Below are 20,813 nucleotides of genomic sequence, written 5' to 3'. Positions count from 1 at the left end.
GTTGTGACCCTTTTAATCACAAGAATGGTAAACCTAAATTTTATATAGCGACTCGTACGATTAACTAAAAATTATTGGAAATGCCCTATTCACTTGCATCCTCCACGAAGGGAGATGCACAAGCAATACCGATGACCCGAGTAATGCCTCTGATGCGTTCTTCAACAAGCTTATGGAGTGCTTTGACGAGGCTTTTCCAATGAGGCTTATGTGGCGAGAAAGAAGCAAAAAACGGAGGTATTGGATCAAGAAAACGCCATTGAAGAAGATTACAGAAAACTAGTACTATGTTCTGCTCATTCGTCAAAACTCGCGATGCGAGTATATTTACGAGATTGAAAACAATTGCAAATCAGGCATGACATTTAAAGAAGGATAGCGGAAATTAAATAATATGGACAATTATTCGCTAAAATTATTCTTGGCTCCCAAAAGTTGGGAACGAATTAAAACATCTGACATGTAAAAGTCTGCTGAAACATATAATTTGAACATACTTTCTACTGGTGATTCTTATGGCGTCGCTGAAACTTGATTACTTAATTAATTCACCCAAAGAAGTACTTACAATTATATTAATGATGTAGAGCGGCTACTTTTCTAGGCATGTATAATGTTGAAAACTCCAAGGCACTGAGCACTGATGCTGCTAACGAGGCTAAAGAAATAATGATGAGACTGAAAATAATAATCTAGCTTCCGCTTCTGATGAGAAAACAAAGGTAATGTTACTAGATTTTGTTTTAGACGCTATATCTCCAATTTTATCAGAGAATCAAGAAAGCGTTCGCAACAGGTACATTTAGAGATTGATTGAAAATTGTAAATGTATGCTCGATTAATAAGGACGGAGATGATGGACATTCAGCTAATTATCGGGCGATTGTCGATCGAATCTAGGTTATGTGACGTAGCATTAAAATATATTTGTGAAATTTCTTAGCAACGAGAAATATTACATGACATGCAGCAATGTTTTGAGAACAGCAGATTGATAAAGCTAGTTTACCTCAACCTAAGACAGATTATTATGGCTAGCATTCAGTACAGCCAGTACACAATTCATTTATTTGTCAATCTGAGAAAGTCGTTTCATTTTCGTAATCCCACTATAGTGCTGATGCATATAAAACACACACTGTACGTGGCATTCTCCTAATGTGATTAGAAAGGGCAATATACAACAAATATGAGTATGCTTCTGCAAATCGTGAAGAATCCCCGAAATATAGAAGCGAAACAGGAAGTTCCAGATGAGTCTACCCTGCGTCCACTGCTGTTTCTACTTGCTATAAATGACTTTATTACGATTCCACAATCACCGAAGTCAGTGATGTATACAGAAATATTTATTTTTTCTTTGGAGCAACACTTCGCTAAAAGCAATAATTTAAGCCATATAAGGGAGATGGTACCCGGGTAGACAACTTTAACGCTATTGGCGAATATATCAAGTTCCACTTGCGACAAGCAATTAACAATCTGCACAGCTACATAAATGTGTTTCTGCTTCTTCCATATGAAAATTCGACAAAATGTTGTGTAGTATGTCATTTATAAAAATCTAACTGAAAAAATGTTTTCGTTCATTAAACGAACACATAAAAAATAACGATTCCGTCTAGAACGACCAAAGTGCTATCACGTCTTCACTACAACACACGGTTTTTACTGAACTAAAAGCAATAAATTTTATAATTGCATTCCTGAAGCACGTTTTTTTAGATTTCACATTCTAAATAGGCGGTTTTTCGATCTCGAAAGTGGTGATTACAAAAAGTTGTCACTGAAAAATTACGTTTTTAGGTCAGTCTGGGCAATCACCACGGAGCAATTATGCATTAAGATTTCAAAGGAAAAGCGTTTATTTATTGCAGAGCAAATCTTTCCTATGGAAGTCGGAAAACGTTTTCAGAAATCTTGTTTGAAGTTTTAACCTTTTGACCATCTTAGTAGGCATTTACGGCGTTGTGTGCAGCAGCATTTGCATCCGATTTCTTTCGGAAAGCTTTTCTGGCACTCACCTTGACCTTTCTTCGTTGTTTCGTTACTTTATTTATAGTGAAAATTTCAACGTAAACAATCTTTTTAGGAGCCACGCCCACTTTCGCGAGCGGGTATGCATTAGAGGCGCGATTTTTTTTAATCGCTTGTGTTGCAACTACAACCGCGCCACTTGGTGGACATGTTCTCCATACGATGAACTATTATTGGTCATACTTTTGAGAAACGGTGTTTTGGGTACCATCCCCTCTTAAGATAACTGCCGGCTTGGTTAAATATAGATAAACTGCAGCTGAGCATGCAACAGAACGACATGTATAATTTTAATACCATTGAGAAATCCAATACATATTACCTTAACGGTACTCTTCCAGGCCGCCTGAAATTTCCGAACTTATATATACAAAGCAACATAGCTTGCAAAGCGCAGGTTCACAACTTCACGGAGGTTTCCGCCTGACGTTGTCAAATCGGGTGTATTGAAGTGAGATTTAAGTGACCATTTGCCAATCTACTGCATTTTACCTCACAAAAGGCCTAATTCAAATAAGCAACCAGTTTTTATCCGCCATTACTCTGGAAAAAATATCAGTAAATTCAAATATCTTCTCTCAAATCAAAGGTGGGACTCCATTTTAATGGAAACAGATGCAAATAAAGCGTACGAGGCTTTTCTTTCCTGCTTTATGGCTGCATACGAGAAGTGTTTTCCCCTCGAGCTATGGGTAAAACGAAAAAAGATAAGGAAGCCTTGGATCACTCATGAACTGCATATGAGAATCAAACAAAAAAACAGGCTGTTTGAAAAATTCCTGAATACCAAGCATGAAAATGACTTTACACTGTTTAAAAAAGTTCGAAACAAATTAAATGCAGATATTAGAAAATCAAGATTTGAATACTACATAACAAAGTTTGCAGACATTACGGGTAACTCACGGCTAATGTGGCAAACCGTGAGGGAGGTACTCTCGAAAAATTTCCAGCACAAAAAGGTTCCGTATCAAAACGATGCTATGACTGACAACGAAGTCGCAAATTTATTTAATGACCATTTCATTGCAGTCGGATCATGCGATGGGAATTCAGTTGATTCACCGTGCGAGCAGTTCATTGCATCAAACGCCGCAAACACATTGTTTTTAGCACCCACTGACGAACGTGAAGTGCTAGATATTATTCTGACACTAAAAAATGGCTGTGCTCCAGGAGCAGATGAAATTAAACCGAAACCTCTAAAGGCTGTAGGTGAAATAATCAGTTGTCCGCTCTCTCACATTTGCAACATTATTTTATCTACAGGAGTTTTTCCGCAGAAAATGAAACTGGCCAAAGTGACTGTTGTGCACAAGGGTGGCCCAGCGAACGAACTAACAAATTATAGGCCTATATCAGTACTACCAGTATTTGCAAAGGTAGCCGAACAGGTTATAAACAAAAGATTCGTCCGTTTTCTCACCGCGCAAAATATTATAGCCGATGAACAATTTGGCTTTAGGAAAGATAGATCAGCCGAAACCGCACTCCTTGGGATAAAGGAAAAAATTCTAAACAACATTGAAGAAAAGGCACACACCCTGGGAATTTTCCTCGACTTCAGAAAGGCATTCGACTGTGTACAGCACGATGTTCTAATAAGAAAGCTTCCACTTTACGGATTCCGTGGCGTGTCGTTGACCTTAATTGAGAGCTATTTAACGTCAAGAGAGCAGTTTACTGTCATAAATGCTGCAGCCTCACACGTAAAAACAATAAAATATGGTGTGCCTCAGGGATCTATTCTCGGACCTGTACTCTTTATTTTATACCTGAATGATATTGTGAATATACCAGGCAGCGAAAACCTAGTGTTGTACGCTGATGACACTAATGTCTTTTTCTCAGGTATTGACCCCTATGCGCTCGAAAGAAAGGCTAACTATTGGTTGACTGGCTTGAGTACATGGTTAAAACTAAACAAGATGCAATTAAATACTAGTAAGACCAAATACATTCTCTTCAGAGCAAAAGGTGTAAAAGCTCCTGACAACCTAAACTTAAACTTTCAAAACACTCAGCTGAAACAGTGCTCGCAAATTCGTTTTCTAGGTGTTCTCTCAGAAACTCTCTCATGGAATTCGCATGTTGATCAGCTTCGAAGTGATCTTTGTCGGGCGGTTGGCATTTTAAACAAATTGAGATATCTCCCGGCGTCCATAAAACGGCAAATATACTATTCATTAATACATTCCCGTTTAAGCTACTGTTCCCTTGTATGGTTAACGACGACAAAAACAAATCGAGATTCTCTCTTTGCAATTCAAAAGCGGGCGTTACGAGCTATTGGGAAAATACAGTTATTGCGCAGCTGCTGGCCCTTGTTTAGGTCTTATGGAATACTAGAAATAAGTAAACTGCATACATACAAATTATGTCTGGAAATATTACGCCAGTACAAACTAGACAAAATAACCTTCGAAACCACCTATCACACTAAACTTAGCACATACGAACTTAGGAAACAATGTATGGAAACACCTCGTGTACGCACTAATTACGGTTTTCAGAGGTTAGGATGGCAAATTCCGGACTTAATTAATCAATACCCTATTATTCTGGATACTGTACGCAACACTCCCTCTATACGTAAATACAAAATGTTAATTAAAGCAATGCTCATAAATGAACCTTAAAGGTGAAAACTGAACGTATACCTATCACTAGTGTGTTTTGTAAATACTGCTATGGTCGAATTGTGTTTTGAAGTATGCTGTTTGTTTTTCCGCCGAAAGCCTGTGTTTTGTAAGGATGTCTTATGTATTGTGTAAAAAATATTGAATGTGTGTTCTATTATGTAATGCTCTTTCTTGATTTTTGTAGCCTGTGGTGCCGCCTGTCATCCGGGTGGCGTGGCCTCGTCAGGCAAAGTATGCCTTTTGCCACGTCACCCTGGACAACCTTTTCGTTGTCTTAAATAAATTCTGAATGAAAAATGAACATAAGATCTAAGCAGGGCGGTGTGGTGCTTGTAGAAACGCACGAAACTGGTGCCTTTTTGCTAAAAGTACCCTTTACTATACGCAGTGCTATTCCATATCATATCAAATACACGTTACTTTGCCAAACCAATACCCTCACATAATTGAAGGATATGCTAGGTGTTCAGAAGATTGATCATTCAGTGACTAGATGAAAAAACGCTCTCTGATGAAAGCCATTTAGATTATTAAATTAAAAATTTTAGAAAGCATACAAACGAAAATAAAGTTTATGTTATATGAACTTTTAGGAAATCCAGAACCTGTACATTTAGAAGGCATGCTTACAGTGTGCCCTGAACAAGAAGATGCTATTGTAGAAAACATTCCGGTTACGTGGAGCCCGTTCATGAATACCGCAGAAAGTGTTCAAGAATATCCTGGTTCGAAATAACATCAGTTCCCGTAGATTTCATCTTTCTTGTATCGATACATTGGGCTCTCTATCTTTACTTTTTGTAATTGTACGTATTTGTGTTATAGACTGTAATTTTCCTTAGATCATAAAACTTTAGTTTAATACAACTACAGAAGTTTCATATATTTCTGCTTTCTCACGTAATTAAGGATATGTGATAGGCACCTTCTCTTCCGCCGTAAATACAACGAATATGTGTCTTTTTATTCATTCAATACTTATTTACGCCTACTGGTATCTCCAGAAACAGGCAAACTGCAAGAGCGGACAAAATATAGAAAACAGAACAAAGTAATAATATTCAACATTGTCAGACATTTCTTTACGCGTGTAATGCGATTGCTTCATTACAAAGTGAGCTTGAATATTGACAAGTGTAACAAAGCTAACATTGCATGCGGTAAATACAGAATGCGAATAATGTATTCTACCGTCTATGGTAGACAATTCACAGGAATGAAGTTAACAATTGACTTGGTGAGAAACTTCGCACACAACTTCCACATCAGACAACAGCCCCAAATAAGCATCTAAGCAGTTCCAAAGCTCAACTAAGGGGGAAAAAAAAAGAAGAAAATTTCAAGTAGTTAAGAAAACACATAAATGTTTATACATGCAATGGGTGAGTGCGATGGGTAGCTCTGACTGAAGGATTGTGTAACCGAATCGGTGCATCAACCTTATTCTTGTAGTTAAGACTTTTGTGAAGGGTGGAAATGCTCTCAAGCGTGCGCCTATATTGGCACGTGAATATCGATAGATCACATTCAGAGAGCGAGAGCGACAAAACTCGGTTTTTAGGACGATATATAAAACTCATTATTTGCTTCACTTTTGCGAGCTTAGTATTAGCATATGCAATACTCGGCTGCCAGGCCACTAAGGCATACTCCCAAATAGGTTAGACTAAGGATATCGAGGCTTTAATTAGCACTATTTCGTAGCTCCTCTTAACAGCTTAACTGGCTTACCTCCATATGAAGCAGTTTTCTGAATGCCCTGGCACAAATTAAATCGACATGATTATACCACTGCAGGCAAAACGAAAACGCCACACCAAGGTAACAAGACTAACTTTTACTGTTTTTGACACAAAACTTCGAGATAATTCTCTTTCAGCTTCCTTTATTTGCCTCTAAATTTACTTTTTCCATCCTTGTTCGAAAATTCTGACGCGTTCTTTATTTCTCGTCCTTGTGTTTGCTGTTAGGGCTCCATATTTTGCTATAGCATTGCGATGTTTTCCGTTTCTCGAAATTGTTCGCTTCCGCTTCGTACACATTTCAAAGGCTTATCAGCATTTTAGCAGGCTAAATCAGGCTAAATAGGGTTTTAGCTTTCCCTTGAGTATTCTGTATCGACACTTTTGTCTATTGACAAAAAAGCTCAATAACATGAAGCGGGAAAAAAGTAAAATGACGCTTGCCTGGATGTATACTAGACATCTGGTCTATCCTCACATATCCCGTATGTTGAACCCAATCCAAGGAATGATCACTGCTAACAAATTAACCAGTTATATTTAACAAATGTAAAAACGCCGCGCCTGGTCACTCCTCTACAAGCACAATATATCATATTATAGAAAGTAGTAGTAAAGAGTGCAGGATGCTTGGAATGAATTTTTATGCAAATCAACAGTAACTTCTTTTGTTTCTTTAGGTTGTTACAATAACCAACGACTGAGCATCTGCCCACGGAAGCGGCGCGTGTTCCAAGAATTATGCCCGGGAGTCCGCGAGTGGAAATGCAATTACTTCACCCTGAGATGCGCATGCGTCCGGAAAACGGCCCGAAGGGCAGACGGCAAATGTGTGAAGCCAGCAGAATGCAGTACGTTTCTGTGGGAGAAATGTTTTGTTTTTTTCGCTTTTTTCTTCCTGATTTCGCATACACAAATCCTGCCTCGTTTTTTGGAATACTAAAATTTTCAGAAATTTAGCTCGCTGCATTGTGAAATCAGGCAAATGCGGCATGTTTATTCCATGGTAATCAGGATTTCTAAGAAACTGTTTTTTGTATCTTCACATTCAATCAATTTTTGACTGCAACCTAAACGTGAAAACGACACGAGTAGTTGGATGCAGCACGGGCTTGTGTAGCAGACTTTCGTGTGCTATCAATATTTGCATATTTGTAGCTTGAATGTGTACGATAACGTAGCATACGCACGTAGTGCAAACAAAGGATTCTTAGAATAGAAATACTGAAATATCGCCCTCTAATTCATGCCATTTATGTTCCGCTGACGAACTGGGAACTCCTGTATGCAGAACGCTAACATTTTTCACAAAATTCATCAGAATATGAGCGTATCACAGTTATCACCTGAACTTATCAGCGGATTACATTGTGAATGCTTATACATGCAACTAAGAGTCAGCATTTAAACAAACTGATATGCATGCAAGTTCTAAATACGGTTTATTACGTGGTTATGGGTACGTGAATTGAGACAGGGATATAGAGGTATTATATTTATATATATATATATATATATATATATATATATATATATATATATATATATATATATATATATATATAAATCTGCAGTGGAATTGGTTCGCAGGAATTCGTTTGTACAAGCGGGCGTGTTGCGAATGACAGCCCAAATGTTTTGTTAAATACTCCGTTGAAGACAAAAATTAGAATTTTCAAAAATCAGTGTACCTGGAACGGGAAGCCATGGGAAACAGGTTTGTTTAAGTTCTTTTGACTAATTAGGGTAATAGAATAAATAGTCTATTTATTTACCGCTGCAGCACAGCTAGAGGCAATGTAAATTTTGTAGCTACTAACAAGGGGATGTCGTTCGACTAGCTATTCTAGCAGAAAAATGCTTTAAACGCGATAGCGGGAAGGGCCCCGTGTCGCATAAAATCCGGCGTCGGCAGAAGATTTTCGAACCACACATACCCAGGGCCTCCATGTGGCACAAGGAATTTACTGAACTAAGTTAATTTATCAAGCTAAAATACATATCAAAATCGTAAAGTATGACTAACACACAACCTACTGACATGATACCGGCGGATTGTTATCTGAATATACGATAAAACAGAATTTGTTATGAGAAAACTGAAACAAACCCCTTTTCCAGTGTTTTTGCCATGCATAGACCGGCCACGGCATCCGCCAATTGCGCGCGACGGCGCTCGAATATCTTGGGAGCCACGGAGCGGCACGCCCGGTTCCTTGCAACACCTCCCGATGGCGATCGCTTCCGCCGCAGAAAGCCCGCCTTCGTGCATAGAATTTGCCGCCGGTGCTTCCCGCTAAACAATACGGTTACTTACGTTACAGTGGCCGGACGCGTGCGCATCAGTCATGGATCTTTGAATGCTATCGCGTTCCACTCCTAAAGACGAAGCTTATGCGTCCTCCAGTTTTTTGCGTCTTCGCTGGGAAACTGGAACTGATAGCTTGAGGGACGCAGTAAACCACATGTACAACGTGCGTCAGCTCGTGACATCTGCTGATATCTTTCAGCCTGCACCACGCAAGCCGAACTGTCTTCCGTACTTAATACTGTTTAAGCGCAGAGTTTACAACCCTTTGCTCTGTCTTCCTTAGTTTGACGTGGCGATTATTTCGATGCAATGTGAGAGAGTGCGCACTACTGCTACGAGTGCCATGTAGTTTTATTGCCCACTTTCATTTCCCTTTACCGTATCATTTTCTAAATCTCAATCATAAACCATAACTAGTTCTTCTTATTCTTTTGTGGGCTTCATTACTGTTGCCTTCACATGGTTGGGACTAACAAAAATTGGCATGACAAGATTTCCTTGTCGTTCACACGTGCAAGATAGCTGGACCAAGGCATTACTATGGACGTAACCGTTGCTTGGTGTATATAAGAATAATTTGGTACCTTGTGTAATTCGATAACTTTAGAGTAATTTCTAACGAACTGCTGAAATAATATTGTTACGGGGTTAAAAACAGTCAGACGTATATCTACGGGATATTTACAATCATAGTAGCGGCTGACAAGATGGTAGACAGCGCGCGAAGTCCAGAGCGTCGTCTTCTTCCGACTAAGCTGACAACATCTTCTTCGTCAGCGTGTCGCATGACCCCCGGCGGCGAAGGCACCGGCTCGGTGCTGGTTAGGAGGCGGGCGAGTGATACAACTTAAGACGTGCGACATGGACCACGTCGGAGCGATGCTGAGCCACGGTTGGCTCAAGAGGGGCGATTTCGTACGTGACGTCAGTTACATTACGCAAGACACGGTAAGGGCCAGAGTAACGTGAAAGTAGCTTCTGCGAGAGGCCAACGCGTCGCGATGGCGACCAAAGGAGAACCAGGGTGCCCGGTGTGTAATGGACGTCACGATGGCGGGCGTCATATAAGCGCCCCTGATTGTCCTGCGACTCCACAAGTCGACGTCGGGCAATATGGCGCGCTTCTTGAGCTTTGAGCATGGCTTCACGGGCGTACTCGGACGTGGAATCCAGGCTAGCAGGCAGAATGGTGTCGAAAGGTAGCGTAGGGTCGCGGCCAAACAAGAGGAAGAATGGAGAGAAGCCGGTGGTATCATGGCGAGACGAATTATAGTAACGAACGGCAGCGCAACATCGCAGTCGCGATGGTCAGCGGACATCATGTCAGTAAGGGTGCGGTTAAGGCGCTTGGTTAGACCGTTCGTTTGTGAATGGTAAGCAGTAGCAAGTTTGTGTTTAGTCGCGCACGAGTGCAGAATGTCGTTGACAACTTTAGAAAGGAAGTAGGGGCCGTGGTCGGTAAGGAGCTGTCGAGGGGCACCGTGGTGAAGGGTGACGTTCTCAAGGAGGAAGTCGGCGACATCGGTTGCACAGCTTGTCGGAAGAGCCCCTGTGATTGCATATCAGGTGGCGTAGTCTGTTGCTACAGCAATCCACTTGTTTCCTGAATCAGACGTAGGAAAAGGGCCTACAAGATCAACACCTACACGTAAGAATGGTTCTGATGGTACGTCAAGTGGCTGAAGGCGACCAGCAGAGAGTGTGGTCGGCTTTTTGGGTCGTTGACAAAGGTCACACGCAGTGACATAACGGCAGACGTCATGGTATAGACCAGGCCAATAGAAACGCCGACGAACGCGGTCATAGGTCCGCGACACGCCAAGGTGACCGGCAGTCGGGACATCATGAAGCTGGGCGAGAATAGTCTGACGCAGATGCTCAGGCACAACAAAGAGTCGGGCAGGGTCGTCCGGGCGCATGTTAGAGCGGTACAATATACCATCTTGGAGTTCAAACATGCGAAGGGAAGGATCGGGCGTCGTAGAAGTGAGCCGTTGAATAAGGTCTTGTACGGAGGCGTCCCGCCGTTGTTCGGCTCCAATATTGCGAAACGCAGCCAGAGAGAGAACGGTGACGGTTATGCCGGCCGCAGAAACATCGGGAGGGTCGACAGGATGGCACGACAAGCAGTCCGCATATTGATGTAACAGGCCGGTCTTGGATACAACTGAATAGTTGTATTCTTGAAGGCACCGAGCCCAGCAGCCAAGACGCCCTGAAGGATCTTTGAGGGACGAAAGCCAACGCAGAACGTGGTTATCAGTGATGACTGTGAATTGGCGGCCGTACAAATAGGGGCGGAATTCACCCACTGCCCAAACGAGAGCCAGACACTCGCGTTCGGTGATGGAATAATTGCGCTCAGCAGAGGAAAGAAGGCGGCTGGCGTAGGCAATAACACGTTCTCGCCCTTGTTGTTTCTGTGCCAAGATAGCGCCAATACCGTGGCCACTGGCAACGGTACGGACTTCTGTTGGAGCTGACGCATCAAACTGAGCGAGAGTGGGCGGGGACGTAAGCAGCCCAATCAGCTTGGTGAAAGCACCAGCTTGCTCAGGGCCCCAAATGAATGCGGCGTCTTTCTGGAGGAGCTGATTGAGAGGGCGCGCAACGTTCCAAAATTTCGGACAAACCGACGGAAGCAGGAGCAAAGGCCCAAGAAGCTGCGAACATCCTTGGCACATGTTGGCACGGGAAAGTCTTTCACTGCCCGTATTTTATCGGGATCAGGGCGTACACCAGAAGAATCGACGAGATGCCCGAGCACAGAGATTTCTCGACGACCGAAGTGGCACTTGGACTAAATTAATTTTAGCCCCGCCTGACGGAAAACAGATAGGATCGTCGATATGCGTTCGAGGTGTGTCGCAAAAGTCGGAGAAAAAACGATCACGCCGTCCACGTAACAGAGGCAGATGGACCACTTGAAACCATTAGGAGGGCGTCCAACATTCGTGCAAATGTGGCCGGGGCATTACATAAACCGAAAGGCATGACTTTGAACTGATACAGGCCATCGGGAGTAATAAATGCTGTCTTTTCGCGGTCCATGTCGTCGACGGCAATTTGGTAGTAGCCGGAGCGAAGGTCGATGGACGAAAAATATTCTGCTCCATGCCGGCAATGCAGGGCATCGTCAATGCGTGGTAGCGGATAGACGTCCCTCTTGGTTACCTTGTTGAGGTGTCGATAATACATGCAAAATCGTCAACTGTTGTCCTTCTTTTTAACTAGTACAACAGGGGATGTCCGTGGGCTGCCACACGGTTCGATGATGTCTCGAGAAAGCATCTGGTCAACTTCATGTTGGATGATTTGTCGCTCAGTAGGTGAGACGCGGTAGGGTCGCCGATGGATCGGGCTCGCATCACCGGTGTTTATTCGATGTTTTACGACAGTTGTTTGTCCTAGAGGGCGATCTCCAAGGTCGAATATGTCCCAATATGAGGCAAGGAGGCAGCGTAGTTCATTAGCACGCTGGGGCGGAAGGTCGGGAGTAATCATTTTTTTTAGGACATTCAAGTCTCAAGGGACAGGGGGCGAAGCAAGAGTTGAACACGAGGAGCTGTTACAAGTTAAAGCCGAAGTGTTGTAGTCTCTGGTCGGCGTTATTTGCGCCAGGGGTATTCCGCGCGGGAGTACTTGTGTACAAAGTCCAAAGTTCACAAGTGGAAGGCAGGACGCGTTGTCCGAAATGGTAGTGACGGTCTGAAGAAAAGCGACGTTATGCGAGAGCAGGACATCTGGATTAGGGGATACGACGTAATCACCGTCTGGTATAGCTGGAACGGGGGAGACACCTATGTAGGTAACGGCACGGTGTGGGAGGCGAATATGCTCTGTGGAACATAGCCGTATCGGAGCACTATCGGGAGGGTCAATAGCAGCAGGTAGAGCGAGTTCCACAACACCAGCAGAACAGTCTATCAAAGCGGAATGTGTAGACAGAAAGTCAAGGCCCAGAATGAGGTCGTGAGAGCAGTGCTGTAGAACATAAAATAAAACAGAAGTATGATGTCCGGCGACACTCACGCGAGCCGGACATATGCCAATAACGGCTGGTGTTCCACCGTCGGCGACTTCGACCACAGGCGACGGTGCAGGAGCAAGGACTTTGTTGAGACGATTCCGAAGCTGAGCATTCATCACAGATACGTGCGCGCCAGTGTCAATCAGAGCCGTAACAGGTACACCATCCACGTTCCCTTTAATGAGGTTCCGATGTGTCGGCAAGGTCAGAAGAGGGTTCTTGTGTCGGGTCGGTTTGGCAGCATCACCTCCAGGTGCTGCACTATCTAGTTTTCCGGAAGGATGCACCGGAAGGAGCTAGGGGACGGTGATCGGCGAGATGGGGGCGATCGGGAGAAGCGGCGACGTGGCGAAAGAGAGCGGCTAGAGCGGGTAGGCAGAGAAGTGTCGCCAGAATGTACTGGCTGCGTTTGCGGGGGGAGCCGAGAAGCAGCATGAGGGCCGTGGGATGGAAAATAGGGCCAGGGGGTCCTAAATCCACGAAGACCGGCAGTGACGTAAAATATGGCCGATACGGCCACAAGTGAAGCATATAGGCTTGTAGTCTGGAGTGCGCCATTCGGCCGGATTGCGATACCGCGTTGGGGAATTCTGGCTGCGGGTACGTATGACAGTGCTGGACGGAGTGTAGTCAGGTCGATTAACTGGGCAGACGTTGGTCAAGCCAATGTTGGCCAATTCCTGGCGCACGACGGACTGTATCAGTGAGACGGTCACCTGGCAATTGTCGGGGCCATGGGTTGGGGTTGTGACAGGAGATGCGGCTTCTATTTCACGTCGGATGATATGTAGGACGTCATCAGAGCGATCGGGCGTGGGCGGACTGCGGAGGTCTTCGCAGGTGGACGTAGCAGCCGTGTTGGGAAGGCGAGGAAATGGCTGGGAAATGCGGCGACTCTTGGCTTCTTCAATCCGCCGGCATTCGGTAATAATGGCTTGCACAGTGGAAGAATTCTTGAAAACAAGGAGGTGGAAGGCATCATCTGCTATGCCTTTAATGACGTGTGCAACTTTATCAGGTTCGGACATCTTCGGATCCACTTTTCGGCACAGAGCGAGCACATCCTGGGTGTACGTGAGGTAGGATTCAGTGCACGTTTGGACACGCGAAGCGAGGTTTTTTTGGGCGGCGCGCTGACGTCCAGCAGGCTTGCCAAACAAATCTTTCAGCTTCTGTTTACAAATGTCCCAGCTGGTAAGTTCCTCCTCGAGGGTCTGAAACCAGACGCGTGCCGTGCCCGCGAGGTAAAATATCAAATTAGCGAGCATGATGATCTGATCCCAGTGGTTGCTGGAGCTCACCCGCTCTTATAGTTGAAGCCAGTCTTCAACATCAATGTCATTGGTGCCAGAAAAGGTTCCTGGGTCGCGGGGTTGTGCTACAATGACGGTGGTCGTGGGTGCCGATGGACCCGAAGCATCCTCGCCTTGTGCTGGCATTGTAGATGCAGCCAAGGAGCGCCCGCTGCGTAAATCCGTCTTGATACTGATCCCGCAACCTCCACCAAAAATGTTACGGGGTTAAAAACAGTCAGACGTATATTTACAGGATATTTACAATAATCGTAGCGGCTGACAAGATGGTAGACAGCGCGCGAAGTCCAGAGCGTCGTCTTCTTCCGACCAAGCTGACAACATCTTCTTTGTCAGCGTGTCACAATATATTCAGAGCAAAAGCGTCAACGAGGCAGTTATAGACAACCCAGTAAAATACTTGGTGCAGCAGTCTAATGGCCAGTATGTTTAGCACAAAGGTTTTTTTCTAGATCGAAATAAAGCCTAGAAAAACGACGAAGTACAGAGCGACTAGTAGCTCGGTTGCCAGCATAACTTTGGTTCAGTTCAGTTTCATGGCACTGGTATATTTTTACCGATGGCCCTACTGTCGCGACACACTCATATATACGACAATATCTTGATTTAAGTCGTCACACGATCAGGATGCATTTTCACATAATTTACCTAAAGTGACAGGTGTTCTGCACGTTCATGAGGAAATGAACATTTTTAGAAACTGTCACTATTTTTCAGGCTTAGGTGTGTTCAAAATGTTGATATTAGAAGTATTGATTAACCAAGATCAGTACGCCATGTCACATAAGCGTTAAGTCTGACCTTGGCTGCCTGAATACAACTTTGTCTACTTGTGAAACGAAAACATGAAAACAGTGAGGCCCATGAATGCCGGCTCAGATAAGGATAGCGGGCACGGGATCATAAATAGAACGTAACATGCGTCAGAAATTGTTTCAAAGTGCGTAGTGCGAAAGCAACATAATTCGCCTCTAAGCTATTAGGTTCCTACAAGCTCAGAAAGCAGTGTTTTGGTTGCTTTTGATATGCTATTTTTTGCCGTCTCATTTCACAGGAAGGATAGGCCGCTTATTTTATAAACGATGACAAGTTCGGCGAATAATATTGTAGCGTACATAGCTTTGAACAACAGTTCCATTGTTCGTTTTCAGTAGGAGGTAGTGCTATCGTTACTTTGCAGGGAAAAAGCAGATTGCCTAGGAAGCGGGTTTTTCTGTGAAGTGTAGGTGTGCGCTTTAAACAAATGACTATGGATGTGCTTATCTAATTCTCTCAGAGACTATTTCTTCGGGGTGATATCTCGTCGTTTCTGCATAATAAGAACAATATTATACCTAACCTTTCGCTACAGAAACCGACGGCGGGTATACATTACTTCCAGTTGCATCGTAGAAGAAATGACAGCGTCAAGGCAGAAGATATGACGCTCGAGCAACATCTCGATAGACAGTATTGCTTTAAAAATTAGGGCTACCATAAAAAAACAAAAACAGCACGAACACCTCCGCCCCCGCCTCACCATTTTTCACACTGACCAGCAAAAAACATTTGATTAGTACTTGAAAATAAAGAGAGACGTATTGACTTACAGCTACCTAGGAAACTGCGGCAGCGTGTTCTACCCACATCGGACAAAACGGGTACATTTCGAAAAGATGTGACTTCACTGTTCATGTTCTTTTTGTTTGTCACTTAACGGAGTTTTATTGAAACGTTCTAGAAAGAAAACATTTTTAGGCATCATTACGTAGTATTTTATCTCTCAAGCGGCCTTGATAGTTTCTTTAGATTTGTCAGATTACACGCGTCAGCGTAAAATTATTGAACTCGGCTATCTACAAAATACCAGACGGAAGCGATTTTGTTGAGCTGCAGTTGCTGCAGTTTCAAGGTCTGTTTGGTTTTAAATTATATTTAACTGCAGAAATACATGACCGAATTTGCTAGATATGATCGTAATAGAAAATTCTAGGGAGACGTATCATCATCATCACCATCATCATCAGCCTTGTTACGCCCACCGCAGGGCAAAGGGCTCTCCCATACTTCTCCAACAACCCCGGTCATGTACTAATCGTGGTCATGTCGTCGCTGCAAACTTCTTAATCTCATCCGCCCACCTAACTTTCTGCCGCCCACTGCTACGCTTCCCTTCCCTTGGAATCCAGTCCGTAATCCTTAATGACCATCGGTTATCTTCCCTCCTCATTACATGTCCTGCCCATGCCCATTTCGTTTTCTTGATTTCAACTAAGATGTGATTAACTCGTGTTTGTTCCCTCACTCAATGTGCTCTTTTCTTATCCCTTAACGTTACACCGATCATTCTTCTTTCCATAGCTCTTTGCGTCGTCCTCAATTTGAGTAGAACCCTTTTCGTAAGCCTCCAGGTTTCTGCCCCGTAGGTGAGTACTGGTAAGACTCACCTATGTATCATGCCGCATTTAGCTCGCATTCTGAAGACATTAGACATAGCACAAAATAGGGTCCTATAACGCGAAACTATTCGAATATGTTTTTATTCCAAGCTCCTGGCATCAAATTTACGTACCCGCCGACGTTAGCCTCGGGCGATGACCCGCAGCCTTGTCTGAGCAGCCCAATGGAACACTCTCCTCGTTAATAGGAGGTCCCTTTTGTTTGCTTTAGAAACGAATAACATTGCATACATTGAACGGTTCTTCTGATCTAATTGGCTGCGAACAGGTGAAGAGCGCGCTCAAGTGTAGATTGTTTCGACGGGGCTGAACCAGAGCACTGAAAATAACCGGTCAAAGAAGGCACCGACGGCTCAGGATCCTCAAACGGATCCTCAGCAAAGAAGAGTTGGCAGACCGAGGTCGAAAACATGCCGAAAGTGCTCGATAACGTTATACTGTCACGCAAGAAGTTCGATTATACGCAAAAAAATCCACGCTCTGCGGCAGGTGCTAGTGGCCACAGCCTGAGTGATCGGCGGCGGACAAGCTTTCGTAACGGGGCAGTCTCTGGTTATTCCGAAAAAAATTTAGTTTTGTTCGGCATATTTATGCATCTTCAATGCGTACACGTCACTTTGACGGGGTGAGTTTTCGCGGCTTTGTGACATTGCGTGACAGACATGTCAAGTGGGTGCAGCCAGTAAACATTTCACCAATAGGAGACGGCTAAAGGCGAAAGGGCGTCAAATCAGAAATAATTATTTTTCTTTCGTTCGGTCGAATCATGCATAATCAGTGTGCAGACGTAATACCAAATGGGGATGTATCGCGGTTTTCGTGGCGTCGCGTGACACACTTCCGTAGTGGGGGTGGGCCAGAAAAGTTTTGCACCAATCGCGGCGGGCTGATTGCCGAATTGGAATAGAAAAGTTTGAAATAGCTGTATGGTATAGCGCCCACGCATAAAGACGTCTTTTACCTGCTTGAGTAATTGTGTCTACGTTCATACCAGGTCAAGCGAGTGTTTCTTCTGAGGATACGGTCCCAAAGAACACAACGATTGAGCAGCTCCCTGATACTGAAGTCAGTAATACTGAAGCAGAACAGTTCCCTAATCGAGACGATCACGTTACCCTAAGTGTCGGTAAGTTGTTTTTATTATTTCAGCGTTCTACGTATTCCTCCTTGACGTGCTCCTGTATTAAGGAGATTATTTTTACACCAATGTAAGGCTACCATACATGGACGCCGAGAAAACCATTTAGTGTTCAATTGCAACCTATACTTGCGCACAACCCGCCGTGGTTGTGCGCAATGTCCGCCGTGGCCGGGATCGAATCCCGCCACGGCGGCCGCATTTCGATGGGGGCGAAATGCGAAAACACCCGTGTACTTAGATTTAGGTGCATGTTAAAGAACCCCAGGTAGTCGAAATTTCCGCAGTCCTCCACTACGGCGTGCCTCATAATCAGAAAGTGGTTTTGGCACGTAAAACCCCATAATTCAATTCAATGCTTGCGCACAGTATCTTACAGAGGCGGAAATTTAGAAATCTACAGCTGACAGGGATGCGACAGCCGTTAACCAAGCTGTACTCAAAGAGCGCACAAATCTTGATGCTTTATTCGTGCGTTAGAAACTCTGGGTTGGAAAGTTGTCTTTTCGGTTATTTAACATACCATTTCTTCAAAAACTAAGTTTACCGTGCATTGATTCCTATCTACAATATAAAAGGAAAAGGTAGATTCATTTTGTAGACCAATATAGTTTGCTTCCTTGAAAATCCCACTAAATTTAAATGTTGGTGCTTAGAAGAAATTTCTGTCACAGAAGTGAGAAATATTTGCATTTAAAAACAAAACATTCTCCTTTGCCAAGGGCCTCACGGATGTCCCCAAGACCACAGCAAATGCAGAGAGAGATGCAAGACTCATGGTTTTCAAGATGGACGGTGTGACTACTACGTCCATGACAACTGTTACTGTACTGGACATACTTGTGCGTAACATCTTTGGTACTTACATCATACATACACGAGCCTTTATTTCACAAGATAATGTCTAAAAGTTATGTCATGTCTCCTGAACAATTCTGAACTATTGCGTGGCGATTGGGAGAATGAATAAAAATTGAACATTTGACCTGGCAATATTATTGCCCATAATATCCTCACATAACTAACAATAAAGAGAAGACGGTACCACCTTTGGAACATATAATAACATAATCATCAGCCCTCTTTATTGACCACTGCTGGATAAAGAAAAGTGATTGTTATTTAGACATTTCCCATTCTTTCGTGTCATCCTACTCTGTCATATGCCTAGAATTATTTTTTTTACTTTATAAGAACCCCTAACTGTGTGTCGTTGTAAACGACGTTCGCCATCCTTTGGCGCCTATTCTGCTAATTAGAACGAGGAGGAGTCTTTTGCCTCAACGATACTGGAAGTGGTACAAGAGAAGAGCCTGATTTGAGGAATGACAAGAACTAAATACTTAGGAATGAGGCAACCATCCAAGCGTACAAGAAAACAGTGTAGTTTATTGTGTTGCCCTAGATTAAAAAGTGCGGTGTCACAGGCATCCCGAGCCAGGGGCGATGTGTCCGCATTGCCAAGGAGGCTGACCCCATCTAAACACCACCCCCACCGGAGAAATAGGAAATTAATAAAATTACTCTAAAAAACTCCAATATAGAGCTTCAATAGCGTACATGTTATTTTACAAAGTTAAACTTTTATTTGACATTTACGATTCGAGACTTAAGGTTATGCGCTTCTAGCGCATGTATTCTCTGGAGGTGATTCATGACAGTATTGCGAATAGCAACGTGTCTTATGATGGGGGCGGGATTGATAATCATGCGTTTTATATTTTATGACAATAATACGAAGAGCGGCACACACACATTCCATATACATGACCCAAGCTGGCGTCAAGGAGGTTAATTGAAGAGTCCACTATCTATCTATCTATCTATCTATCTATCTATCTATCTATCTATCTATCTATCTATCTATCTATCTATCTATCTATCTATCTATCTATCTATCTATCTATCTATCTATCTATCTATCTATCTATCTATCTATCTATCTATCTATCTATCTATCTATCTATCTATCTATCTATCTATCTATCTATCTATCTATCTGTCTGTCTGTCTGTCTGTCTGTCTGTCTGTCTGTCTGTCTGTCTGTCTGTCTATCTATCTATCTATCTATCTATCTATCTATCTATCTATCTATCTATCTATCTATCTATCTATCTATCTATCTATCTATCTGTCTGTCTGTCTGTCTGTCTGTCTGTCTGTCTGTCTGTCTGTCTGTCTGTCTGTCTGTCTATCTATCTATCTATCTATCTATCTATCTATCTATCTATCTATCTATCTATCTATCTATCTATCTATCTATCTATCTGTCTGTCTGTCTGTCTGTCTGTCTGTCTGTTTGGCTGTCTGTCTGTCTGGCTGTCTACAGTCGGCGTTCTAGCTTTGTCGTCCGTATGTGATCATGACATCGCCCTCAACGCTTTTATATCAAACCAGTGGCCCAATTTTTGTAATATCTTCTTCCAATATAGGCATGTATTCGTGGCCATGACGCCGTCGTGATGGTACCATCGTCGTCAGTCCAACTTCGTCATCCCGCCCTCTCTATGGCATCGTCATCACGTCAGCCTCGTCATACATTCGTCGGAAATTCGTTGTAGTACCAGCGTGCTGATGACGCTGTGGGACTTTCATTGACGTCACCCCAGTGTAGTCACCGAAATCTCGGTTTACCGTTGTAGGCACGCCTATCACATCGACCCAGTGTCCCAAGTTGTGAAATAGCTAGGGCCACTAGTTATAGATGTATGGAAACAACTTTATTGTAAATGCAGCAAAGTTTAACGACCGGGGCTCAGGTGTCCCATGAGGGGACTTCGAGGCCTTGCCTCCGCGGCGCCTCTCGTCTGCCACCTTCGTCACAGAGTCCTTTGCTTTCGTTTTCATTGCCTCGTCTTGATGCTGCCGTTGTCGTTCAGTTGTCGTCACTCCAACTCCGTCGCCTGATTCTTGGGGCACAGTCGCGGTCATGTTATCATTGTCATACCTTCATCGCAGTTCTTTTGTCCCAATAATGTTTTCCTGCCATCATGCTGTTGGGCTGTCGTGATCAACTTGCCTTCATGCTTTCGTTCTCATATAGTTCTGTGATGGCATCGTGGTCGTCCCCGCCATGGTTATTTTCATTCCGTTACCCAACCCTTGTCATGCCGTCTTCGTCACACAGTGGTCATGCCATCGTCATGACTCTACAACCAACGT

At 43.6% G+C, this 20,813-nt stretch overlaps 1 protein-coding gene across 1 annotated transcript in view; it reads left to right on the top strand.

Annotated features, from left to right (window-relative positions):
• LOC129383363 (uncharacterized) overlaps positions 1-20,813 on the top strand; it is a 222,443-nt gene that overhangs the window by 123,422 nt on the left and 78,208 nt on the right. The window contains exons 3-5 of the mRNA XM_072289262.1: positions 7,102-7,272; positions 17,508-17,639; positions 18,374-18,493. Of these exons, the coding sequence (XP_072145363.1) occupies positions 7,102-7,272; positions 17,508-17,639; positions 18,374-18,493 (423 nt within the window). The remainder of the gene's footprint in view (positions 1-7,101; positions 7,273-17,507; positions 17,640-18,373; positions 18,494-20,813) is intronic.

The sequence above is a fragment of the Dermacentor andersoni genome, chromosome 7 (assembly GCF_023375885.2).
Source record: "Dermacentor andersoni chromosome 7, qqDerAnde1_hic_scaffold, whole genome shotgun sequence".
Classification (NCBI taxonomy): Eukaryota; Metazoa; Arthropoda; class Arachnida; order Ixodida; family Ixodidae; genus Dermacentor; species Dermacentor andersoni.
Note: the sequence above shows the minus strand (reverse complement) of the source record. Positions and strands in the feature narration are given on the sequence as shown.